The following is a 27,220-nucleotide window of genomic DNA, read 5'->3' as shown; positions in this document are numbered from 1 at the left end:
TTTGGAAAGAGAAGTAGGATCAGTGATAGGGATGTCAAAATAAAAGAAGGGAAGAAATAAATCATCATAACATTTTTTAATGGAAAAAGAAAACACTCAGGCTCAGAAGGTGACATGTTAAAAAGAATGACTTTGAAACTAACATGTAGTTATATTATTTTTTAAGAAGCTATAGATAATAAATTCATGAGTTCATGTATAATTATCTTTCTGTTCTGTGTATGTAGAAGTGTTCATTTTTAATTATATATATAAAATTTAGAAGAACAAAGCCATAAATTTTTTAAAAAGATGTTAACCATTTTTTTAAAGCTGTCTTAACCTCAGGTATCAAGATGATGAAAAATGCTAACCTAATATATGATTTTTTTCTTCAATGTGTAATATGTCTTATTTTACAACATGATGAATATGGAAATATGTATTGCATGATAGCACAGGTATTACTTATATTACTTGCCCCCCTGGAAGAGAAGAGGGGGGGGAAGAGAGAGAATTTGGATAGCAAAATGTCGGAAAAATGAATGTTAGAAATTGTTTAGGTATGCAATTGGAAAAAAATGCAATCACCAAAAAAAAAAAAGAGCGTTCCATCTCTCTCCATCCCTTTTTCCTTCCTAATGGAAAAGCTCCTGGAGGCGGGAATACTCAGCAGGCTAAGGCGGCCATTAAACACGGCAGCTTCTGTCTCTCTTGGTTTTGTTCCATCTTGAATCTAGACAAATGATTATACTAGGAAGTATCTAGGTAAACTTGTCCATTCTGAATGGTCTGAAGATTTTGGGAGACCAGCAAAGAAAACTGGAATCCTGTGCCTAGAACGGCAGTGGTCAACAGCAGGGTAAAGTATCTTTCCTGGAAATGGAGAGATACCCCTAGGATAGATAAATTTAGGGAATGTGATCCTTCATGATGGAGAGAACTGCCAGCTATGCACTCCAGAAAGGCCAGAACCTTGGAGCCAGACTGAGCTCCTTACCTGCTCAATCTACTGGGAAATTTGCCAAGGTAAGGGGGAAAGCATACCGGATCCTAGGAGTTGTTACTTCTTTGTTGCATGTATTCCTTATATGTACGTCTCGCTACTCTATTCGAATCCAAAATTCTTGTGGATATTGTATGTATTTATGAGACAGTACCAAATACAGGAGTTGGGGGTAGGGTTAGGGAAGGATGTTTTAGAATAATTGCTTTAGTAAGAGGCCATTGCTAAAGGTTTGTTAATTTAATAATTAGCACTGAAGGTTGGGGCTCAGGAGCTTGAGTTCAAGTGCAAGATGAAACCGTTGGTGATTGAGATCTTTGTTCGAAGGTAGGGTTCTCTGGATAGGAGAGGAGAAAGGGATATTATTCCGAAATGAAAATGCAGTAAAATCAGAAGGTAGCAATAAAAAAAAAAAGTTTTTAAATAGGTATAGGTTTCTATAGTGTTTCTCTTTACATAAAATTAAGACTTAAGAGTGCCCCACCCTCATCCCCACCCAAATAGTCTTTCCGACTAAAATAGATTAGTCCATAGAATTATTCAACTAATTCATTTTTGTTTTTGCCAAAGGACAGGCTTTGAAATATAGTCTCTGGGTACGAAGAAATCTACAGGGCAAGGGAGACGCTGAGTAGGTCCCTCGAGGACCGAGAAGCTCTATTCCACAAAAGAAAAAGGATGAGCAGCTGAAGAGCTGGAAGGGAAGGGTGGGAGCAGGAGCCTCGGGCTCACAATTTATTCCGCCGTAATGGGGCGGGGAGAATGGGCGGGGATTTTCCGACGTCCCCGCTTTTCCGGTTGGCAGCCGGGGAAAGGAGGCGGAGCGGGGCCTGTCGCCTGGTGGAGTGGCTGACCGGAACCGGAAGCTGAGCTTGTAAAAGTGAAGAAAAAACCGGAGCGCTTGGCGTCTCTCATCGCTTCCTCTTCTGCCATCCTCAGAGGTTGTCACCTCTGCGTAGGACTTGCTGCTGTCACCATGGCCCTCAGCGATGCCGACGTCCAAAAGCAGGTAGGTGCGGGGCCCACACTCGGAGCCAACTCTCTTCCGAAATTGATGGGCCGAAATTGATAAGTGGTTGTGCTAACGCGAGGGGGATGGGATTCATGTAGCCTCCGTGGCCTACTTCCCCCAGACCCTTGGGGGTCTCCTGTGTGTGGGAGAAGAACAGGGCCGTGTATCGCAGACCATTTGGTCTCAGACGGCTGTAATTCTCCCGTCTCGTATGGCATTGTCCTGATTCTGCCCGGGAATCCGAGTCTTTGAGGCAGATGACGACTCTTCCCTTCCCGGTGACCGCCGAGCCCCTTTTTCTTGCCTTACTGCGGGAGTTTGCTCAGTGGGAGGTGGAAGGAGGGAAAGGGTATTTTCCTGAGGGATTAGAAATTGGCCCTGATCATCTCCTATTGGATTTTTATCTTTGCTGGGTCTTTAAGTGTGATTCTTGGAAATCTGGTGTGCACATTTGTAGCGTTTCCCGGGAGAGGAATCCTAAGGTGTTCATTTCCCCATACCTACACACGCAGTAAAAAGAATGTATAGTGGAAGCCCCGCCTGGGAATCTGGAGGCCGGGGTTCTATTTTTGATTTTGGATTTTGGTCAAAACACTTCCCTTTCTAGGACTATTTCCTCTTCAGTCCTCTGAGAGGATTGGTCTAGATCGAGGATTCATGACTTTAATATAATTGTTTCCATTTATAATTCTACGAATTTTATCTTATGGATTTTAAACCATTATTCCGAGAACGATCTTTACGCTTCGTTGGACTACCAAAGGGCACAAAAAAAGATAAAGGACCCCAAGAAAGATCTCCAAGGTTCCTTCTATCTATAACATTGTCGGATTGTATTAAAGCCTGCCTTGTGAGTTAAAAAAGCACTTTAGAATGTCTGCCTACATCATTTGGTAATTTCTTATGGAGAATCTTTGAATAAAGAATGAATGGTGATAGACTTGTATGTAATTTCCATTCGAATTTCACAGCGATGAAGTAACTTACCTAAAAGGGTTTTACAAACTGGAAATCTAAGGTCATATTGGCAGGTAAATAGCAGAAACAGATTTAGAGCTAAACCCCTGAAGTTACCATATTTTGAGGTAGCTGGAATATTATCTTACTAATATCCAGTTTGATGAATCTGCTGGATCCACTGAAATGTAGAATGTTTTTCTCTCAGTCTTGAAAAGGTCACCCATTATATATTCTTTTTCTTTATACAGTTTTGGCGATTATTCCATTCAGTAAGCCAAGCAGACATCTTTTTAAAAGCTTTAACTGCTGCTGACTTTAATTTAAAACTTAAATATTGCTATGGATTGAATGAATAGTAATTCTTTGGAGGGGTAAAGTTTACAAAGGGAATGTTTCTCCTTGATTACTGAAGATAATATCTTTAAATCTTTAATGAATTAAACCTGAGAATTGAAGACCCTTCTCTCAGGTCCCTAGAAGTCTCTCTAGCTAAAGAAGACTTACTCATAGAATTATCCAAAGAATCATTTCATTTTCCTCTTTGTTTCTGCTGACAGGTGTTGAAATATATGGACATTTAGGTACAAAGAAATCTAGGCAGTTGTCTTTAAACTTAATTGCTTTATTAATAACTGGGGGGGCGGGAAGTGGGGAAGGAAATAAGCATTTATAGAGTGCCTTTTATGTAGGCACAGTGCTTAGCATTTTACAAATGTCTCATTTGATCTTATATATTAAATTATTCATAATTTAGCCAACATTTGTCATTTATTGGGTGTTTAAACTTATATTTTAGTTGTGTGATATTTTTAGTAACTTATTTATTTAGAAATTTTAAAAAGAATTCTATCATAGAATTCATATCATATCATATGAATATCATATCATATGAAAATACTTTTATTATTAAAGTACAATAAATTCTGTTTTGCATATTTCATTTAGATAGTCCCTTTTTGCTTAGGAAAATGTCTGTTGCCTAGATTTATTCTACAGTGGATTTACATTTATGTAGAGGGAAGGAGATTGGTATTTTTCCAAAGGACAACATTTTTTGCTTTGGGACTAGAATGTACTCATTCCTAGGGCTAAACTTTTTCTTTACAACAAATCTCTTGAGACTGAACACTCTGTCCTCATTGGCTGTTCACCCAGCTCTTAAGAGATCTGCATTAATCTAGTCAGAACTAGTTGTAGAGTCCCTCTGGAGTATTAAAGGCAGATAATGCAGGTTTGAGCCAGGGACCAGTATTATGTTAAACAAGGTTTCTGTAGCATTTATAAATACCTACTTTTTTTTTTCTTTTGACTGTTTTAGTTAAGGTCATTTAAAATCTCAGGAATTATAACAGACTGAACAAATTGCTTCAAATTGAAAAGCACCATTCAGATCCCCAGTTTCCAGAGTCGTCCTTAATGGTGACAGTGTTTTTCCACAAGTATAATAAACTTAAGAATAATTATAGGATGACCCTGAAAATTCCAACATTTCAAACTTAAAGTGTTTTGTTCATGTATAAGGTACAAAGTGTCCTAATTATCCATAGGTATTTACTTATTTATAGATGTTTTTAGGTTTAATAATAGTCTAGCCATTATGAATTAAGATAAAAAAAAACAAACCTGCTTTTGAAGATCTTAAAGACTTAGGATATCTTGGATAATGTTCCTGATCTATTTCAATACAAGGAATATTAGTATATTCAGAAAAGTAGAATACACTCATAATGTATTATTTGTAGAATGGGCCATAAGAAATAAGTAGTGTGACACTACTTCCAAAGGGTTCCCAGGTCACCTGGTATTTCTACAAAGTGTTTATGTTATGGGACATAATCTAGGGGGAAAAGTAGTTAGTAGATAATTTCTTTTTAATATTTAATTTACTAGTTGTTGATTTTTTTTTTGTCAAAGAAAACCCGTTTTCTATTTTGTTACCAATAAATTTTATTATATGAGTTAGGCTAGAGTCTCACCCAAGAAGTGTTGCATATTTGGATGGGAAAAGAAAGGTGCCATACTGTAAAGCAGTGATGGACAACCACAGCCTGCCTGAAATGTTCTATCCAGCAGCACTACATTATTCCTAATCTGATGAATACAACGAGTAGGATACAATGCAATGAAACTTTGAAAGAGTTGCCTTAGAAACAGACTGGCAGATGAGCATTTCCTTTCCTTTGGCGCCCCCCTCCTTAAAAAGTTTGCCCATCCCTGCTGCAAAGTATTTCTAAAGCCAAAAGAAAATTGACTTTTTTCCTTCTTACAGATCAAACACATGATGGCTTTCATTGAACAGGAAGCAAATGAGAAGGCCGAAGAAATTGATGCAAAGGTAAAATTAATGATCTTTAGCTCAGTATTAGTGCATCATTATGCTATGTATTACTAGTTTAGGAGGAAATAAGCATTTACTCTTTTAGTATCAATGAAGTTTAGTAATCAATTTACTAGAAATTCTCAGTTGCAAATGTTCTCTGACAAGCACATCAGAGAGGAGTAATTTTCCTATGGAAACTTGGAATTTACAGCCCATAACCTATTATCATAGGCCCAGGATATGGTATTTGATTTCAGAAAGCAATCAGTTTTGTAAACACTGTGTTGATTTTTTCTTACAAATTATTTGTAGCCTACAAGGACAACCTCAGGATTCCTCTAATGGATAAATACAGATTTTTCACTTCTGAAAACCAGAAATGAACAACCATGCTTTCAGTATGAATAATATTTTATTTTCCTTCAATATAATTGGTTTCCTTTATAAATACTATGAGGCTTATTGAAATTGCTTTTTCCCCAAGTCAAATCTATATTATGAACATGAACAATGCACAAAAGTTCCATGTGGAAAGTACACAAAAATGGCTGATATTGTATAATTTAATTAGTAGCGTTAAAAAACTGACCCTTTTTTTCCCTGTTGCAAACAAGAAACATCTGAAACTAAATTGCCATGATAAGGACTTATTAAAAAGCAAAAGCCCCCCCCCAAAAAAACATTCTGAGAAAGGGTTCTTGGGCTTCCCTAGCTAGCAAGGGAATCCATGAGAAGTATTTACAAGGTGCTAGTGCTATGCTAAGAAGTTACAAAGAAAAAGCAAAAAAGATTCTTTGTTCTCAAGGAGTTTACATTCTAAATGGAAATAATATATGTAAATCAAAAACATACAAAATAAATATATAGTCGATGGATGCTAAGAAGGGGATGCCACTAGCAGTTGGGGGGGGGACCAGGATAGTCCTCTTGGAGTAGGTAGCACTCAGATTCTAAGGGTCACATGTTGAAAAACATTAAGTAAGTCAGTAAGTAGTTTGTGGAGGGGAGGGAATAGAATATTAGGGAAATTGGAAAAATCAAAAGGGGCCAGATTATAAAGAGGTTTAAATGCCAAACAAAGGGCTTTATATTTTATCCTGGAGGTAGTAAGAAGCAACTGGAGTTTATTGTTGGGGGCTGAGAGAAGGAGGACATGTTCAGATCTATACTTTAGAAAAATAACTTTTAGCATCTAGGTGAAGAATAGGTTAGAGAGGGAAAAAACTTGAGGCAGGGAATTCAATTAGAAGACTGCTGTTATAGTTGAGTTGGGAGCTGTTGTGACCCTACACTAGATAGAGTAGTAGGCGCTGCGAGTGGAGAGACTGGCACATGTTCAAGAGATGTTATAAAGGTAGAAAGATTTAGCTATGAATTTTGAGGTAAGGAGAAATGAACAGTTGAGATGACAACCAGTAGTAATTGGGGGAGAAAAAAAGGGCTGGATATATAGTTCTGGTAATCATGGAACAATGGAAAGTGATTAGATTAGTGAGATAACACTGAAAGAAAAGAGGGGAGATCTTTATTTAGATCTGCTGTATGCTGGCCATTTACTAAGTTACTTACAAAATTGACCTCATTTTATCTTGATAATAACCGTGGGCAGTAGATGCTGGTTTTACTCCCATTTTGCTATTGAGATGCCAACATTTAATAAGTGTAATGGATTATAGTAAGGAAAAGAGAAGGAATAGTCAGACAGGAGAGTAGAGAATAGTGTCAAAAACTCAAGAATGTAGAAAATGTCTAGGAACTGAGGATGGTTTATGGCAGTGATTCCCAAAGTGGGCGCTACCGCCCCCTGGTGGGTGCTGCAGGGATCCAGGGAGTGGTGATGGCCACACTTTTTTTGTATTACATTCTATTCTGACTTCAATAAATAGTTTCATAATTTCCAGGGGGTGCTAAGTAATATTTTTTCTGGAAAGGGGGCGGTAGGCCAAAAAAGTTTGGGAACCACTGGTTTATAGCATCAAATAAATTGAGGAGAAGGATGGGAATTAAGTCATTCTGTGATTCAGTTAGGAGATCAGTGGTAATTTTGGAGAGTGCAGTTTCAGTTGAAGTCAGAAGACGAAGCTTAGAAGAGAGAGAAAAGAGATAGTAGAGGCACTGATAATAGATTGCTTTTTCTGGGACTTGAGAAGGAAAGATTGATGACTAACTGGTAGTGGGTGTGATCAGATTTAGAGTGTTTCGAAGGTAAGTTGAGATGCTATATCCAAAGAAACTGAAAAAGAGAATAGAAGATAAAATAGAGAATAGAAGATAAAATAGAAGATAGGCAGTTGGCTGAAGAAGACAAGAAAGGATAGGATCAAAGATACATGCCAGGAACTTTGGCTTTTAAGTAACGCTAACTTCCCATTATTTTTTGTGTTTGGGGAATTACTGCTGCAGATTCTGTAAATTAGTTTTAGAATGTTGTCTAGAACATTGAGCTTACATTCCACAGATCATATATGTGTATATATGTTTTTTTCGGATATAAATCTTCCCAGCTCTGAGGTTAGCCATTGACTACATCAGCCATATCACTGGCTCATCATATAGATATGGTCTTAAAATTGAACCTGTTAGGTATTGTAAACACAGGGAAAAAGGAAAACGGTCAAAAATTTAATGATACCTTTGACTAACTCAATAGTAAAATTTTAGGGGGAAGTGTTTTGTGTGTGTGTGTGTGTGTGTGTGTGTGTGTGTGTGTGTGTGTAATGGTGTTTTGATGATCATAAATGTTACAGCTTTTTATGTTAGTGATTACATCTAATTTCTGTGTTCTTCATATATAGAAATCACAGCAACATTTATAACATCCTCATCTACTATAAAAGGAAAGGGAAATAAGTTAAGTTTGTTTTTTCAGAATATATAAACTCAGTTACTATTTTAAAATACTAAGCTGTTTTTTTTTTTTGGTTGTTTTTTTTAAACCCTTAACTTCTGTATATTGGCTCCTAGGTGGAAGAGTGGTAAGGGTGGGCAATGGGGGTCAAGTGACTTGCCCATGGTCACACAGCTGGGAAGTGTCTGAGGCCGGATTTGAACCTAGGCCCTCCCGTCTCTAGGCCTGCCTCTCAATCCACTGAGCTACCCAGCTGCCCCTACTAAGCTGTTTTTAACTAAAACTCTAGGTCATTTTTTCAAATGTGTAGTTTCAGTTGTTAATTATGGACTACAGATATTACAGAAAGTGGGGTGGGGCTTATCAGAATTTCATGTCCTTATGTGAGAAAAATACATTTGAATTCAGACTTTTTAATATTTACTTTTCTTGGAAAAAATAATCTCTTCTCTGGAGATTTGCATACACATATTTTTAATTTCTCAAGGTCAGTTAATCTTTGGTCTTAATGGTAACTGACCTTTATATATAATCATAAGGCTTAAAAAGGACCAGACATACTTTTTTTTTTTTTTTTTTTAAACCCTTACCTTCCGGCTTGGAGTCAATACTGACTCCAAGGCAGAAGAGTGGTAAGGGCTAGGCCATGGGGGGGTTAAGTGACTTGTCCAGGGTCACATAGCTGGGAAGTGTCTGAGGCCGGATTTGAACCTAGGACCTCAATCCACTGAGCTACCCAGCTGCCCCCAGACATACTTTAAAAAAAAAAAATTTGATCCTCACAGTTTTATAAGGTAAGTACTTATAAACATTATTGTCTTCATTTTACAGATATGGAAACTAAGAAGCAGGATTTGAATCCAAATTTTGCCTAATTCCAAGTTGAATGTTTCTTCCAACTTCATACTTTCTTTCCTATATGTATTTGGAAATTATCTGTCTCTTATTTTCCAGATAGTAAATCATGAAGCATATTTTAAAGATATGAGGCAAAGTAAATTTCAAGTTTCCTATATCGAATGACATAGTTAGACAAAACATACATCACCCCAGAGTGTAGACATGAGCTTGCTGCTAGTTTCCTACCTTTTTTGATCAGTAATTAGTGCCTCTTATTAGAATGTAAATTGGTTCCCTACAGGCAGAAGAAGAATTCAACATTGAGAAGGGTCGACTTGTACAAACACAGAGACTGAAGATAATGGAGTATTACGAGAAGAAGGAGAAACACATTGAGCAGCAGAAGAAAATGTAAGTATTTCTGCCCCCTGGTCCTTTGAGTAAATTTTCCCACTGTTGAATAAAGAACTTTAATAAAGGCACTCACTGGAATCCTTGGTTAAAAAAATAGTTAAATTTGTTTATCCCAGTGGAGCTTAGTTGGTCTTTAGTGAGAAAAGCGTTTATTTTTAAATGTTGAGTTTTGTCCAAAATATATAGCAGTCTCTCCTGCTGTTGTTAAAAGCACTCTGTGTGATTCTTTGTTTCCATTCAACTTACAGTCAGATGTCCAACTTGATGAATCAGGCAAGACTAAGAGTCCTCAAAGCCAGGGATGACCTTATCTCAGTGAGTATCTAGCTCCTGTAGTATTTTTTTTTTCTTTAATAATACTTTACTTTGATAGGGAATGACTTGACCCAGTTTATTTCATTAAATGGTTGATGGTTTGATTTTTAAACAGATGAAATGTGAAGTGTGTTTAGTTCAAATATAACTTAGCAAAAGAATTTCTTTAATTGCTATTTAAATTATAGGAAACCACTCTCAAATTAGGGTCATTTTCACTGGCTTGCTGACCATTTCTTAATTTGGATGATTCATCCTTTATGCTGCTGAGCCCAGAGAATGGGAATGAATTTAGTTTGTCTAATGGGATGGGAATACAAAATGATCTTAGCTTCAAGCATTTCATATCTTGAGCAATTTTGAGCCTTCTGTGAACACTTATGGTTTTCTCTTAGGAAAGACTTCTTTTGTCATTTGAGATTAATTGACTCATCTAGTTTGCTAACCATTCCAAAGAATAGCAGTCCTTTTTGATTAAAATCGACCAGTTACAATCTTCACCAGTAGCACAAAAGGGGTAACTTTATTACAAGTGCCATTTATAAAATTCAAGATGAATTCAGTGAATTTACTACCAGTGAAGAATTGTGTAAGATCTATATTCAAAGATGACAAATATACTAGCAAAAATGGTTAGTCATGTAGCAAGAGTAAGGAATAACATGAATAGCCTGAATATTTCATTGGTGTCCATGCATTATCAAGAGACATAGAGGAAGTCCCCTAGCACATTGGGAGAAAATGGATGGGAGTATTCCAAGATGAGATGGCATGGATGGTGTGCACTCTGCAGTATTAGAGAAAGAACTCACACTCAAGAGATCACATACCTGTAAAAGTATCAAAGAAGTTTTATGATGTGAATGTCATAATAGTGTTTAGTATTAGGGCCAAATGTTTTACCACATGTATATAATCATGATCAAATATATTTTTTAATAATTCAGAACATCTACTTTGTTTTTATTGAACACAATTCTTTTAGAAATGGAAAATGCCAAAAGAGTGCATCTACCTTGTTATAGAAATACTTTTCATGAGTATATCTTTTTAACAGTTTAGCTGTTTTAGATGGTACAGTTAATGGTTAACCTTTTTTGTTGTATATGTAAATTCCTTCTCCATTTTGTTTATATACACATAGCAAATCATTCTCTTCAGTTTGTACTACCAAAATCCTAATTGCATAAAAAGCTAGAAAGTTTTTAGTATCTCCTTCAAGCGAAAATGGAACTTTCTTTTTCTTAGGTGTTTTTGAGGTAGCAAGTGGGAATCTCACAGAACTAGTTCACTTAAAAGCAGCTTCACATATTTGGCTTTCACTTCAAAAATTAATGTAGACATAGATTAGGTACACAAGACCCAGAAGTAGTCAAATATAGCAAAATAGTTTTAGATAAACCCAAGGACCTAGACTAGTGGGCTTAAAAAAATGCTGGAAAAATTAGAAAGCATTCTCTCAGAAATTAAATTTAGACTAAGTTCATATTATATGTTATAATAAATTCCAAATGGATATGCAATCTTGATATAAAAGATCACATCATAAATTAGAGGAGAGAAGATGATACTTTTTTACACTTATGGATAGAGGAAAAGCTTTTGATGAGGAACAGAGAGAATCACAGGAAAATGGGCAATCTTAACACAAAAATATATGCAAATAGAATTCTAAGAGAACATTTACTTTGGAGACGAAAATTGAAGCAATTTTTTCTGATAAAGATTGATAGGCAAAATATATATGGAATCAATTTAAGATAGCTGTATCTTAATATATATGTATATATCTTACATATATGCTATATATAAATAAATATATTCAAGATATATATATATATATAATATTTTCTGAATAGATTCAAATGATGTGAACAAAGAGTTCTAAAAAGAAGAAAGGCAAGGTATATCAATAACCCTAGAAAAATGTTCCAAATTATTAGTAAGAGATATACAAATTGGAATATGCTCCAAAAATCTTTAAATTGTACATGCCTTTTGACCCAACAATACCACTACTTGTTGCCTACCTCAAAGAGGAAAAGGAAATGTATGTGTATGTATATTCCAGTAATACACCAGTATGCCTATTTTCCTACAACTCTCTCCAATACTGGCTATTCCCATTTTAAAAAATAATTTGTTTATTTAATAGAATTTATTCCTAGGTATCAGCCTTTCCCCTCTTCCCCCCCACCCCCCATCCCTGCACTGTAGAAGGTATCACCTGACAAAAAGATATGCATATATGGATTGTGTCTTTCATGTGTCTTTTTCAGTTTATTCTCTGGAGGGGGACAAGTTCACAAGTTATTCTTCAAATATTAATTCTGTAGCTATATGTAATGTTCTCAGTTTTGCTTATTGCATTTTTCATTACTTCATGTAGACCTTTTCAACTTTTTAAATTAACCTGTAGATCATTTCTTACAATGCAGCAATATTCCATCACAATCATATAACATGATTTGTCCAGCCATTCCTCAGTTTATGGCATCCCTGCAATTTCCAGTTCTTGCCACTGGAAAGAGAACTGCTATAAGTATTTTGGAACATATAGGTTCTTTTTCTCTCTCTGATCTTGGAAAATAGATCCAGCAATGGTATTACTGGATCTAAGGATATACACAGTTTAAAATTTTAATTTAAAATTCACTGGACATAATTTCAAATTGCTCTCACATGACTGAAACAGTTTACAGTTCTACCAACAGCGTATAAGTGTCCCTATTTTTCCATATCCCTTCTAGCATTTGTCATTTTGCCCTTTTATTATTTTGGCCAATCTAATAGATGTGGGATGATATCTTAGAATTGTTATGACTTGCATTTCTCTAAATCCTCATCTTTATCATAAGTGCTTATACTATGTACCAGGCAGTATGCTAATTGATAAGAATATAAAGACAAAAGAGTTCTGCTCTCTAAGAACTCACAGTCTAATGATGGAAACAAAACATAAACAACTAAGATATGTAGAAGATAAATTGGAGATAATCAACAGAGGGAAAGTGTGTGCATTAAGGGAAATTAGGAAAAACTTCTTTTAGAAAATGGAATTTTATCTGGTTCTTGAAGGAAACCAGGAGACAGGGATGAGGAAAGAGCATACTGGCAACATGAACAAAATTGCCAAATGAAGGGTGACTCAGCAAGTTATGTGATAAGAATGTAGTGGCATGTTATTACTGTGGTAAGAAATGATAAAAGGAATGGCAAATTAAGGGACAAAGGATGAAATGAGCATAACCTCAAGAACAATGTATAAAATATGATAGTATATTTAATTCAATCCAACAAGTATTTATTAAATTATTCTGTGTAAGGCATTGTGCTAGTTACTAAAAATACAAAGACAAAAATGAAAAACCATCTCTTAGGCAGCTTACATTCTACTGTAAGGTTACAAACAAATGAATGGATAAATACAAGAAAATTTGAGAAGAGAACATTAATCTTAGGAGGTGGGGCATAACCTGAAATTAGAAGGAAGTTAGGAGTTCTAGGGAAAAGACAAATCCATTCTAAGCATCAGTGACAAGTTTTTACACAAGCATGGAAATGAGAGAGAAAATGTCAAATTCAGGTAAGAGCAAGAAGGCAAGAATATGAGAGGAGTGATATGAAACAGATAGGGAAAGATTATCTGTAGTCCAATTGTGAAGGGCTTTAAATGCCAAACTTAGAAATCTATATTTTTATCTTAGAGGCAATTACGGATCCACTAAAGATTCTTGTGCAGAAGAATAACATAACCGCTTGGCAATTGATTGATTATGAGGAATGAAAAAGAAGGAAGAGTTTAAGATGTCTGAGGTTACAAACTTGAGTGAGTTTTTTGTTATTGTTGTTCAGTTGTCCAACTCTTCCTGACCCTAGTTGGGGTTTTCTTGGCAAAGACACTGCAGTAGTTTGCCATTTCCTTCTCCACTTCATTTTCCATATGAGGAGACTGAGAGGGTTAAGTGACTTGCACATGGTTACACAGCTACTAAGTATTTGAGGTCAGATTAGAACTGGAATTTCCAGACTCCAAACCCAGTACTCAACCCACTGATCCACCTACCTGCCCTTTAAAGCTAGTAGTACTCTCAGTACTATGGAAATATGGTAGAGGACTATAATGGAATAAATGAGTTCCATTTTAGGCATGTTGAAATTGAGATGTCTGTAGGACTATGCCAAAGAAAACCAATTATATTGAAATAGTTAAAAAAAAAAAAAAACCTTTAAAAGTTTAGTCTTCAGGACAAGAATCTGTAGGCCAAAAGAAAAAAAGATAAAATGGGGGCATTCACATAAAATCATTTGCTTTACAAAAGAAATTGTTACCTTTCTTTCATCAGTAAATTGTTTAGTAAGTATTGTACTATTTGGGAAATTTTGATTTTATTGTGTAACTTTTTAGGAATATAGCTATTGCTATATGTACAGGATAAAGCATAACTGAAGGATTATTAGAGACTGAACAAAACTGAATGTAACCTTTCTTTCAAAGGAGTTTAATTTGTGACCTTTGTTGCAATAATGTTGAGAAGCCTCAGCATCTGCAGCACTAGTGACCTCTGTCTAAATGTTATATATCACAAGCACCTTGGTTGTTGGACATTAGTTTTTACTTTTTTAACACCATTGTATAGGGATCTTGAAGTGACTTTATTTCAGAAGAAGATAAGATAAAAGATTAGAAGAAAATTAGATAAAGTTTAAAAGACATCCTGGATAAGGAATTATAGTTAATATAGAAATAAATAGTAAAGCTCTAAGAGGTGTATCCCTTTCAGACCTAGACAAATCTAACCAAAAGATAAATAAAATTAGCAGTACAGTGATCCAAGACAATCTCCAAGGACTCATGAAGATGCCATGTACCTCCAGAGAAAAAACTAATGGAATCTACATGCAGACCGAAAATACTGCATTTCAGGAATCTTCATTTTTTTTCTACATTTTTTTTTTTTTAGTTCTCTTCTACAAAATGACTAATATGGTGAAAGGCTTTACATTATTGTACATGTAAAATCTGTATCAAATTGCCGTCTCAGGAAATGGGGAGAAAATGGAAATAAGGAAAAATTTGGCACAATTTGCTGCTCATAGACTGGGACTGGAAAGGAATTTACAGTGTGTTTTAGCTATACATAACACATTTACAAAAATTGTCCATGTATTAGAGCATGAAGTTGTTCAGTCTTTTCAGTTGAGTTAGACTCTTCCTGATCCCACTTAAGATTTTCTTGGCAATGATCCTAGAGTGCTGTTTCCTTTTCCAGCTCATTTTACAGATGAGGAACTAAGGCAAATAGTTAAGTGACTTGCCCAGGGTGACATAACTAATAAGTGTCTGAGGCCCAATTTGAACTTGTCTTCCTGACTCCAAACACAGCACTCGACATCTACCTGTTCCCTTAAAGATCTCATGAAAAATATGGAAAAACAGAAATACTAAAGCCATCATTTACTTAGATAATAAAATTATATTCAGCCAAGGGCCCATAAAGAAAGAATTAAAAAGGAATTGGAGACTAAACATAATTCTAAAGAATTGGTGGATTAAAGAAAGAAGTATAGAAACAATAGAAAATTTCATCAAATAATGTCAGTAAGACAGCATACTAGATTTATAATGTTAAAGCAATTATTAGAAGAAAATGTTATCTGAAGTATTTTTATGAACAAAAGAAAGAACATGAGTCAGGCATGAAATTTTTAAAAACTCGAATAATGTCAAAAAATCCTCAGCTAAATAACAAAGTAAATCTGAAAGTTAAAGTGTTTAATAAATCTGAAAGCAAAAAGTTCATTGAACTGAATAAAAGTAGGAACTTTTGTGTAGGGGAAAACTAATAAAATAGATAATTCAATCCGATTTTAAAAAAAGAAAGCTAGGGGGGGCAGCTGGGTAGCTCAGTGGATTGAGAGCCAGGCCTAGAGACAGGAGGTCCTAGGTTCAAATCCAGCCTCAGACACTTCCCAGCTGTGTGACCCTGAGCAAGTCTCTTAACCCCCATTGCCTAGCCCTATAACAAATTTTAAAAAAAATTAATACAGAAGGATATATATAAAAGACATTAGGGTTTAAAAAAAAAAGAAAGCTAAGTTTTTCATATCAAAAATGAGAACTTAAAATAATTAAAGAGGAAAAAACAAATTATTTTGCCCTGTTATATGCCATCAAAATTGATAACCTAGAGGAAATCGATAAATATTCAAACATTCGACAAAAGATAAAATATACTATTATCCCAAATAAATCAAATACGCCATAAATGAACTCCCAGAGAAAAAATTCAGGAATAGATGGGTTTATGAATGAGTACCAGAAATTCAGAGAACTGATTCTAATACTACATAAGCCATTTACAATAGTAAGAAAATAAGGCAACTTTCCATTCTCTTTCTATAATACAAATATGGTCTTGATATAGAAGATAGAGACAAAAAATAGAAAACTAAGTCTAGTATTTCCAAAGAACACTGATGCAAACATTTTCAAATAAAATATTAGTAAGTAGGCTGTGACAACATATTAGAAAGATTATTCACTGTGACAAGATTTGATTTACATCAAGATTACCCTTCCTGGTTGGTTCAATATAAGGAAGACTATAAAAATGATCAACTATGTTAATAGTATAAATAATTTTTTAAAAATATGGCTATACCAATAGAAATGAAAAGACTTGACAAAATTCACCATTCATTTCTAGAAAACACAAGAATAAAAAGACCTTTCCTTTCTACAGTGAATATTGTTTATCTAAATGTAAAAACAAAAATGTAATAGAGTAAAATTAGAGGCCTTTCCAGGAAGATATCCCTCCTACTAGTTAACATAGTTCTAGAAATGTTAACTATAGCAATTAACAACAAAAATAGAAGGAATAAGCATAGGTAAAGAAGAAACTAAATTGAGAAGATATACTTAAAGAACTCTGGAGTCAGCTAAAAAATGAATTGAAATAATTTTTAGCAAAGTTGTAAGATATAAGATAAATCCACATAAAACATCAGCATAACTATATATAAAAAACAAAACTCAACAGAAGAGCTAGAAGGAGAAATTCCATTCAAAATAATAAAGACTATAAAAATGTTTGAATGTATCTACCAGGATTTATTCAGGTAATATATGAACTTAACTCTGCACTCTGCAAAATTAAAGACATATCTATGTAATTAGGAAATAACAATTGCTTACAGTTCAAGCAAATGTAATAAAAATAACAATGCTTCCTAAATTGATTTATTTAAATTTTTCTGTATCAGACTTACAAAAGAATTTTTTATAGAGCTAAAAAAAATAAAATGTGGAAGAACAAAAGACTTAAGAATCTCAAGGTTAATGTTAATATTTTGGAAAAACTATAGGGAGGAAGAAAGTTTAATAGATGTCTACCAAGCAGTAATTTAAAGTGATTTGGTACTGTTTGAAAAAAGAGAGAAGTAAAGAATAAAACATTTTAGGTATACAACATACAGAATCAAATACACAGTAGTTTGGTGTTTGATAAACCTGAAAGCCACAGTTACTTGGGAGAAAAACTGCTAGGAAAACTGGACTAGTAGAATGTTAAGTTTAGCTCAGCACCTTACCCATATAACAAAATAAGCTCTAAATGGATAAATGAACAAATCAGAAGAATATGGAAGAAATTACCTTTCAGATCTTTCAGATATAGGAAGAGCATGATAAAATAAATGGAGTTTTCAAAAGAAAAATTCAAAGCCATCAATAATTATGAAAAAATACTCCATCACTAATAATTATATAAATTCAAATTAAAGCAACATTTAGACTCTACCTCCTACCTATGACACTGGCAAAGATGACAAAAGAGGAAAATATTAAATGTTATAAGGGCTGTGGAAAAACAAGCTCACTGGTTTACTGTTGGTGAAGGTGTGAATTGGTCCAGCTATTCTGGAAACATTTTTGGAACTGTGCCTTTGACCCATGTATAACCTGACTAGACCCATGCCCCCAAAGAATAAAAGAAAGAGGAATATGTGCAAAAATATGTATAGCCACTCATTTTGTGATAGTCAAAAATAAAAAAATGAAGAGGGCTTCCTTTTTGATAATTACTAAACAAATCATAATCTATAGATGTGATGTACTTTTGTGCCATTATGAATTATCAAATGAATAATTTCAAAGGAAACTGGGAAGACCTTTTTAAACTGATTAAGAGTGAAGAGAGTTGAAGTAGGATTTAGTAGAAGGAATACATTTTTTAAAAGTACTTATTAAAGGGCAGCTAAGTGGCTTTAGTGGATTGAGAACTAGGCCTAGCGATGGGAGGTCTGGTCCTAGATTCAAATCTGGCCTCAGACACTTCCTAGCTGGGAGACCTTGGACAAGTCACTTAACTCCCACTGCCCTTCTGTTCTTCTGCCTTAGAACCAATATGCAGTATTGATTCTAAGATGAAAGGTAAGGGTTTAAAAAAAAGTACTTATTAAAAAATAAGAATAAACTTTTTAAAAAGAGGATTGAGAAAAGATTATGCTTATTGTGAATTTTTTTTTCTGGATCTAAAAAAAGCTTTCCCATTTCCTCTATCCTTTTTTTTCAGGACTTAATAAAGGAAGCAAAGGAGAGACTCGCCAGTATCGTGAAAGATACACCCAAGTACCAGGTGCTTTTGGATGGTCTTGTCCTTCAGGTAATTTTGCATACTTTTTAATATAGCCAGAGGCCCACTCTTTCTAATAAGCATTTCCTAGAAATTTTTACTGATTACTTACTACATTCTTTCTTTAGTATTGGAACTTGTTAATTATGAAATGATTTTTCTTTTTTTTTAAAGCCCTTACCTTCCACCTTGGAGTCAATACTGTGTATTGATTCCAAGGCAGAAGAATAGTAAGAGTAGGCGATGGGGGTCAAGTGACTTGCCCAGGGTCACACAGCTGGGAAGTGTCAGGCCAGATTTGAACCCAGGACCTCCCATCAACTTTTTTTTTTTAACCCTTATGTTCCATCTTAGACAGAAGAGTGATAAGGGCTAGGTAGTGAGGGTTGCCCAGGGTCATATATCTAGGAAGTATGAGGTCACATTTGAATCCAGGACCTCCCATCTCCAGGCTTGGCTTCCCTACTAAGCCACCTAATTGTCCTCTTTAACTTTCTTTTAATAAAGCTTTCCTTTAATTCTTTTCTCTTTTCCTGGTCTAGTATGGAATATGTCTAGTATAGATATGTACTATCTAGCCTAACAAACTGGTCCTGATGGCATTTTTCTACCAATTCATCCTAAATAACTCAAGTAAAATTTACTTGCAACACTCAAGTTGTAACTTCCAGGTTGTCCTCAGTTTGTATCTAGACACTTGTAAATGTTGACTATTGACTTGTTTGTTTGTTCATTTATTTATTTATTATTTTGAGCCCTTAACTTTGGTGTATTGGCTCATAGGTGGAAGAGTGGTAAGGGTGGGCAATGAGGGTCAAGTGACTTGCCCAGGGTCACACAGCTGGGAAGCGTCTGAGGTCAGATTTGAACCTAGGACCTCCCATCTCTAGGCCTGACTCTCAATCCACTGAGCTACCCAGCTGACCCTTGACTATTGACTTGTGATAGTTTGACCGAAGAATTTTTGTGCTCATCCATTGTCCGACACCGTATCACATAGCTTAAGTAATATCTTAAAGTATCTTAATTATAGAAGACTTTCTCTTTGCCTCTCTAGTCAATAAGAAACAAAAACTGGGTTTCATTTTAACCTGCCACTCTTGTCTGCATTTTTATGTTCTCCAATAAAACAATCAACTTCACTTTTATTGATTATGTAAATACTGTTATCTTTTGGAAACTTTATATTGATCTTTTTCCCTAAGCTGTATGAAATAAGAGCCAAAAAATGTTTATTCTTCTTTTGTATTTCCCTCCATTTCTATCTGTTCTTTTGCACAGGGTTTATACCAATTACTGGAGCCCCAAATGATTGTCCGTTGCAAGAAAGATGATCTCCCTCTGGTCACGGTAAAGAATATGATGTTTAATAAGAGAAGAAAACCTTATTCTTTAAGAGGAAATTGTTGGGACACCTGGCTATTCTTGAATCAGGGGAGCTAAAAAATGGCATGTAGTTAGCATTTGTGTTTATTGTCATCATTTGGGAAAAAACTAAAGCATCCAAAATTTCTTAGGGGTCAGATTGTTAATTGATTACTAATTATTATTAGTGACTGGCCCTTTAAGACGGGTTAACATAGCATTTGGATTGAGTCAATGTTATAGAAAAATAAGAAATTCAAGGAAAAGGTGTACATTTTTTAACTTAAAAAAATAAAGGTTTATTAGAAGAAAGTATTCTCTATTAACTGTTTTAACAGTGTAGTGGTACACTCTATTAACAGTGTAGTGGTACAAAAAAATTCAACTACATATTGTTCTATTACCCTTCAGTACCTTTTTTCCCTGCAGAATGCAGATTACGTATAAAAATGAACAATATATATAAATGAATATAAAATCAGAAAAAATATATTGCAACAATTTACATTGTTACTCTTTAATTAATAAATGAAGTTTCAATTATCAAAATAGGATGATAAAATCTCTTCAAACCTCCAGCTTAGTCCAGTATTTACTTAATTCTTAAAGGAAATAGAGACATTGCTTGATTAGGAGTGTTCCCACTGTGTTTCTGGCACTTTGTTGAATTTTTGGTATATAATAAGAATAGCTTATGTTTATTGAGCACTTATAATCATAATGAATATTCACATATATTCTTTGTACGTGCTCCAAATTTGCTACCAAAACCTTTAATCAATATTTTGTTTATATTTTATAGGCTGCAGTGCAAAAAGCAATCCCTTTGTACAAGATTGCAGCCAAAAGAGATCTTAATGTTCAAGTTGATCAGAAAACATTCCTGCCAGCAGAGATGTAAGGAGCATTATTGCTTTTAATATCTAGCTTCTTAGTTTAAATTTAAAGATGGGTCCTTGTACTTAACCTTTATTGTGGTATTTCTCTAAGTCACTTTCTTTCAAAAGTCAGTTTCCCAGAAAATAAATTGTGGATATTATTCTGTAGAGAACTGGGTGTCATTTATGCCTCTACACAAAGCTAGCTCCAAGTAGAAGTAGAAATCTGTAGCTATTGTGTGTCAAATGTTAATCCTATGTACACAAGTTGCTAGATGGAATAGAAAAGAAATAAATAACATAAGCTCTGCCCTTGAGGAATATATCAAAAAGAAAATCCAGGTCACTGTGTTCACTCTAGCAGATGAGAAAGTTTTCAGCAAAATTCCAGAATAGCTGGAATAGACAACAAGATGTGTCTGACTGTAGACAATGGAGCCTGATTCATTAGGTGCTGACCAGCCACAGACAGTTTTGAGGTATAGCCAGCATTGTGATCCACAAGCTTTGTCGAAACTGTCTCTGCCCTTACAAATGACATCCCCTTGTTGTTTAAGTAAAAATAGAGAAGATACATCTCTTTTCTTCTGGGAAGGTAATCCAATTGGAGAGACCAAATGCACATGAATTAAATAAGTAGAGGACTCTGGGTAAACATTTTCAAGATAACAGTCATATTAAATTCCATTAAAACATAATCATTACAAAGCAAATACTTATAAATGAAAAATTTCCGAGTCCCAACTGATATTTGATACTAATGAATTTTTGTGTTCCAAAGAGAATTCTTGCCCTTGGTTTCCCTTATAACAAGATTTGACCTCCTGTCTATGAGAGGAAGTCCTCAGGTCCTGAAGTCCTGAGTGGTCACAGTGGAATGTTAGAGGAAGAGGTTAATTTTTTTTTTTTAAGTCTGGAATTAATGTTCCATTGCAGTAAGGACCACTAGGGCCCTCCGTATTCTGCTGGCTTAGCAATGAACAACACTATCTTCACTGAATTTGGTGTTAAATTATCAAGTGAAATACTACTGGTATTTTAATTTTATACCCATTATGTGCTTAAATTATTTGAAGCTCTTTGCCCTCATTTATTATTTATTGCTTGGAGGAGTAGGCTTCTGTTAAACTGCTGGTGTTTTTATGTCTTAAGTGTTGCCCTGTCAAGGATAGTCTTTGTACTTTCTGAATCGGAAAATTTTTATTCTTTCTAGATCTGGAGGTGTTGAGATCTATAATGGAAATGGTAAAATAAAAGTTTCCAATACCCTAGAAAGTAGACTGGATCTTATAGCCCAACAGGTAAGTGGGGGCAGCTATTGATGTTCATTTTCCATTATTTACCCAATGCAAGCTTTGGTGGGGAGGGATCTAGAGAACAGTGCCCTTGGCTTGTTGGAAATGAGGGACACTGATATTTGGGATTTTATTACTTTGTTTCTAGAAGGTTCTGTGGATCTGTGTCAAGGTAGTGATCAGTGATCTTGAAGAGAATCATTATCTGTGACCCTCTCTTGTAGAAATGAGAGGAAATTAGGTAAATATTCCTTTAAGAGTGGCTACTGCAATCATCGTATTAAGGAGGTTTTTTTTTTTAAACCCATAACCTTCTATCTTGGAATCAACACTGAGTAACAGTTCCAAAGAACTGTGGCAGAAGAGTGGTAAAGGCTAGGCAGCTGGGGTTAGGTGACTTGCCCAGGGTCACACAGCTAGGAAATGCATCCCCTGTCTCCAGACCTGATTGTCTACTGAACCACCCAGCTGCCCCAGTTTTGATTAACTGTTTTTAGCAATGCATTTGGGGGCAAGAAAGAGATTTGTTCAGGAAGTATCTGTTTTCAGAAAATTAATTTTTTAAAAATGACTGCAGGGCCAGAGTATTCAGTCTTTAACGATCACTGCAAAACAGGCTGGAAATGTCTCTGTGCTCCTGAGTACTCCACAGAATTCAGTCTCAGAACAGTAATGGTTGAGGGCTATTCCTCATCCAGGAGTAGAAGTTGCCCTCTGGGGAGCAACTCAAGATGTTTAAAGGGTGTAACTTGACCAGATCAGTTCTATTCAACCTCACAGGCATTTATTTGCTAAGCACTTATTAACCTGAGATAAGGGAGATTAGTCTAAAAGTGGAAGGGGAAAAAATGGAGGGAGAAAAGTTTATTAGCAATCTATGGTTGTAGTCTAGGAATATGGTAAGAAGTATAAGAAAGCAAGAGTCAGAAAGATGAGTTTAATCCTTCGAAAATGTGTTTCTCTAAAGGTTTCTTAAAAGGAGTTAACGATTTTAGGGCTGTTCCATCATTTAGACTATCCTGCACATTAAATCTTCTAACACTGGTAAGCACTTGTAAGGTGACCCAAGCTTACAGCCAGAAAGTTTCCTGGTAAGAGAATAATCCAAAATTTTCTAATGAAGTCTTTTTTGGTGTTAATGGATATTTAAAACTCTTTGCTGAATTATGTTGTGTAGAATGTCAAGACCTACGAAGGGGAATGGGGTGACTCTGAGAAAAACAATTTGAGATTTGGAAGAGACATCTTTGGCCATCTGTTCAGCCATATGTTAAACGAATGCACACCATTTGATAAATGATCCTCTAGCTTCTGATTGAAGACTTAAAGAAAAATGGGAACCTATCCACTACTTCTCCTTACACACTGTATCCCTTTTGGATAGCTCTGATTGTTAGAAAGTTTAACCCTAACATTAAATATAACCAAACAGTAACCCAGAGAGTTTATTAAAATTGCCTCTGTCACTCATTGCTTCTGGTTCAGACTGTTAACATAATCTTGAAATTATGCCCCTCAGTGCAACCCAAGATCTCATTAGCTTTTTGTGCCTGTCATCACTTTGCTGATTCGTATTGAGCTTGAAGTCTACTTAACCCCAATATCTTTTCAGAACAACTGCCGTCTCTACATGCTTCCCCCCATCAGGGGCAAGAACAAATCCTTTAGGTACTCCCCTGGAGATGACCAACCGTGTTTACATTGAATCATTTATTCTGGCAATCCAACTGGTCCTGAATCCATCTGATATCTAGACTAGTGATGGGAAAACTCTTTAAAGAGGGGGCCAAAGGAAAGGAAATGCTCCTCTGTCAGTCTGCTTCTAAGGCAACACTTTCGAAGTTTCATTGTGCTGTATCCTACTCATTGTATTTGTCAGATTAGGAATAATGTTGTCCAGCCAGATAGAACATTTCAGGGGGCCCCATCTGGCCTTCGGGCCGTAGTTTGCCCATCACTGATCTAGACCATTTCTTTCCATATTCTCTGCAAGAATAGTTTGAGGAACTTTATCAAAAGCTTTTCTGAACTATCCATAGCATCCCTCTCATTTACTAGTTTTGCAATTCTTTCCAAAAAAGGAAATGAGGTTTAGTTTGGCATGACTAGTTTTTGTTTCTTCAGTTTCTTTTGGAACATCTTTTTCTGTTGAGCACCTTTTTGGTTTAGAAACAGGTTCATTTTCATTAAGTATGATCTCAACATGCAAACTCATGTATGCCTTCACAGTAGCCTCTAACCAATCGTTTTAAACTTATTACACATAATTTTCTTTTAGGCATTATCTTCCATCCATCCCCATGGCTAGAAAACACTCATCTTCTTTTAGAATCTTCCTTCAAAGCTCAGCTGAAGTGCCACTTTTCGAAAGAAGCCTCCTGATTTCTCTGAGCAATGCCCTCTCCCCTTTCTCCCTCTCTCCCCTTTCCAAGTTGTTCCCCAGCCACCTAAAATCATTCAGTTTCATTTCTGTCTAACTCACGTCCCCATTTGAAGTTTTCCTTTATTTCCATGTAGAATGTAAAAATAATTTTTGATGATTGTTTTTTCACATTCTAGAATTCTCCCTTCCCAAGGTAGTGAATAGTCTGATATAGGTTAAAGCCATACTTAACTATAATACATTTTTCCATATTGCTCATGTCATAATAGAAGTCACATATCACACATTCAGTAGAAATCTCATGAGGAAATATAGTGGAAGAGGGCATCCTTTGATGTCTAAACAAACAGTTCCTTCTTTTTTTTGTGGGTAACATTTTCATCATGAGTCACTTGTGGTTATCTTGGAGACTTGCTGTGCTGATCCATTTGGGGTTTTCTTGGCAAATATAAAGGAATGACTTGCCATTTTCTCCTCTGGTTCATTTTACAGATGAAGAATTGAGGTGAAAAGGGTTAAGGGCCTTGTACAGGGTCATATAGCTAGTTTCTAAGGCCAAATTTGAACTGGGGAAGAGTCTAATAACAAGCCCAGTGCACTACCACTGCCTCCTTGTTGCCCCCTTTCCACCTAAAATTACTTTGTATTATTTATATGTTCACATATTTTCCTCTGGGCATAAGGTAAAGCCCTTAAGGACAGAGACTGTTTAATGTTTGTTTTTAAAGTCCCAGTATGTGCCCGGTGTTTAGTTTGTTGTTCGGTCATGTCCAATTCATGACCACATTTTGGGTTTTCTTGGTAAAGGTACTGGAGTGGTTTGGCATTTCCTTCTCCAGCTTATTTTATAGATGAGGAAACTGAGGCAAACAGGGTTAAGTGACTTGACCGGGGTCACATAGCTAATAAGTGTCTAAGGCCAGATTTTAATTTAAGAAGACTCATTTTCCTGACTTCAGGCCTGGGACTCTATCCACTGTGCCACCTACCTGTCCATTTCACATATGGTAGGCACTGAAAAGTAATTATTGAATATTGTGGATTAATGAACTGGCACTAACCATTAAAAGGGGAGAAATAACCCAACTATTCTTTCTCTTCCCAGATGATGCCAGAAGTTCGAGTGGCCTTGTTTGGGATTAATAACAACAGGAAATTTTTGGACTAAGCCTCTGATGAGGTTGGATCCATTCCATCTGCTGTATCGATGAGCTATAAAAGTGTCTAAAAATCAAGAAACCCATTATCAATGTTCCTCCTTTTTGATGCTCTGACACCGTCCTATGTTCTTCAGTGGAATAACTTTTATGTAGAATGCCATCAGCCTAAGTGTTAACTTTGGGACTTAATGTTAACTTATGGACTTAACTGTCAAGAAGTAACCTAGTTTATCCAGATGTTCTGATCTCCTCTACATTCTAGGGATAAGGGAATACATATCAGTTGCATGGTTTTCACTGAGAATCCTACTTCTGTGATCTGCCTTAGATTGGAGTGAACTGTGTGAGATATATCATAGCCTCTTTGTATTTGTTTTCTGTAGGTTACTTTAAGGAGCATGCATTCATGCCAGCATTAATAGTATTATTCCTGTTAACTCTTTGGGCTTAAAGACTTTCCTCAGTTATGTATGTGATTCAAAAACCCACGTTATGTGAATATGCTTTATTAAAATAAAAAATATGTGGATCAAACTAGAGTAATCTCTTAATCAGCACATTCCAGATTTGAGAAATGAGGGGAAGTGTTTAGGTTGTATGGAGGAAAGAATAACTTTTTACCTACTGTGGAGCATTTACTTCACATTTCCTTTTTTTTTTTTTTAAGCTGTGCCTGGCCTTCCTCCTTACTTTCTGATCATACACTATAATAATATGGTATATCCATCCCATTTAGTGATTCTGAAACAGTAGGTAGGAAAATATTTTTATTTATTTGCATTAAAATTGTGAGTTATAGTGGATTGGGAGATAACAGCTGTCAACACCATCTACAATCTTTCTCCTGTGACAATAGGCTTGGTGGGTGAGGAAGACTTGGCTTTTTGAAAAAGGCTTCATTTTTGGAAAATGAAAACGTGTAAACTACTTTTTTTCCTACATATCAGGGAATTCTGAACAGTTCTGAGTAGGGTAAGGCTAAATGAGTTCTCCTAGACCTCCCAGGCAGTGGCAGAAACAGGACAACTAATGTAGCACTCGTTAATCCATAAGAAGTAGTTAATAGAAAGAAAACTGGTGACAGTGCTTAAGTTCAGGTGTTTGTTTTAATGTTTATCTCATTCTGATAAGATACTAGGATTGTGGGCTTTATTTTAAAGGGTATGGAGTGGTAGATGACTTGCTCAGGGTCATACAGGTAGGCAATCTGAGGCCTCATTTGTTGACTTTTTAAGAAAATGACAGATAGTATTCCCTCTGACTTTTTCTCTCAAGCTTTTCTTAGAATGATATGAAATCTTTTACACATTAATTATTGATTGCCAAGACTAGATCTCAGTGACTGCTTTAAGGAAGATTGTCATGCATATAAGCTGAACTGCCTCTTCCTGGAGATTGTCATTAGCTGGAGTCCCCCTGATCCTTGAACTGGCATGGTTTGAAGTTGGTATAACTGGGTACAGAGGATCTTATGAGTCTCTCTGAAACATCTGATTTTTCTTTCCCCAATGTCTTAAATTAATTCCCTAGCTTCATAACTAAGAATTAATGTGACTACATCCATTTCTTAATGGTTATAGACTATTAAGTGTAGTATTGTTGTGTCTCCTGAAGAGTCCTCCAAGCACAGTTCAGAGACAGGGCACACATAAACTATTTAAATATTGTGCCAATTTATTCTCAGATTGAAATCATTTCAACTACTTAAAGAACTGGACAATGTGGTTGGGCCACTTTTCCCCTTCTGTCTTAACCTAGTCAGAGGGACTGCTCAAGGGGTAGCAAATAAATGAACTTTATTTAGCT

At 35.5% G+C, this 27,220-nt stretch overlaps 1 protein-coding gene across 1 annotated transcript; it reads left to right on the top strand.

Annotated features, from left to right (window-relative positions):
* Positions 1 to 1,865: 1,865 nt before the first annotated feature.
* On the top strand, positions 1,866 to 25,948 carry ATP6V1E1 (ATPase H+ transporting V1 subunit E1). Its single transcript, XM_044677851.1, has 9 exons — positions 1,866 to 1,994; positions 5,227 to 5,292; positions 9,267 to 9,376; positions 9,628 to 9,694; positions 18,274 to 18,363; positions 19,615 to 19,683; positions 20,501 to 20,595; positions 21,790 to 21,877; positions 25,360 to 25,948. Exons 1-9 carry the CDS (start codon positions 1,962 to 1,964, stop codon positions 25,420 to 25,422), a joined length of 681 nt encoding a protein of 226 aa, XP_044533786.1. The 5' UTR covers positions 1,866 to 1,961; the 3' UTR covers positions 25,423 to 25,948.
* The last annotated feature ends 1,272 nt before the right edge of the window (positions 25,949 to 27,220 follow it).

Source organism: Gracilinanus agilis, chromosome 5 (assembly GCF_016433145.1).
Source record: "Gracilinanus agilis isolate LMUSP501 chromosome 5, AgileGrace, whole genome shotgun sequence".
NCBI lineage: Eukaryota > Metazoa > Chordata > Mammalia > Didelphimorphia > Didelphidae > Gracilinanus > Gracilinanus agilis.
The sequence above is the reverse complement of the archived record's forward strand: the minus strand, read 5'-3'. Positions and strand labels throughout refer to the sequence as shown.

Coding starts and splice junctions, on each gene's coding strand:
- ATP6V1E1 (XM_044677851.1), top strand. CDS start 1,962: ATGGCCCTCAGCGATGCCGACGTCCAAAAGCAG. Junction 9,377..9,627: donor ATTGAGCAGCAGAAGAAAAT/GTAAGTATTTCT, acceptor TTCAACTTACAG/TCAGATGTCCAACTTGATGA. Junction 20,596..21,789: donor ACATTCCTGCCAGCAGAGAT/GTAAGGAGCATT, acceptor TATTCTTTCTAG/ATCTGGAGGTGTTGAGATCT.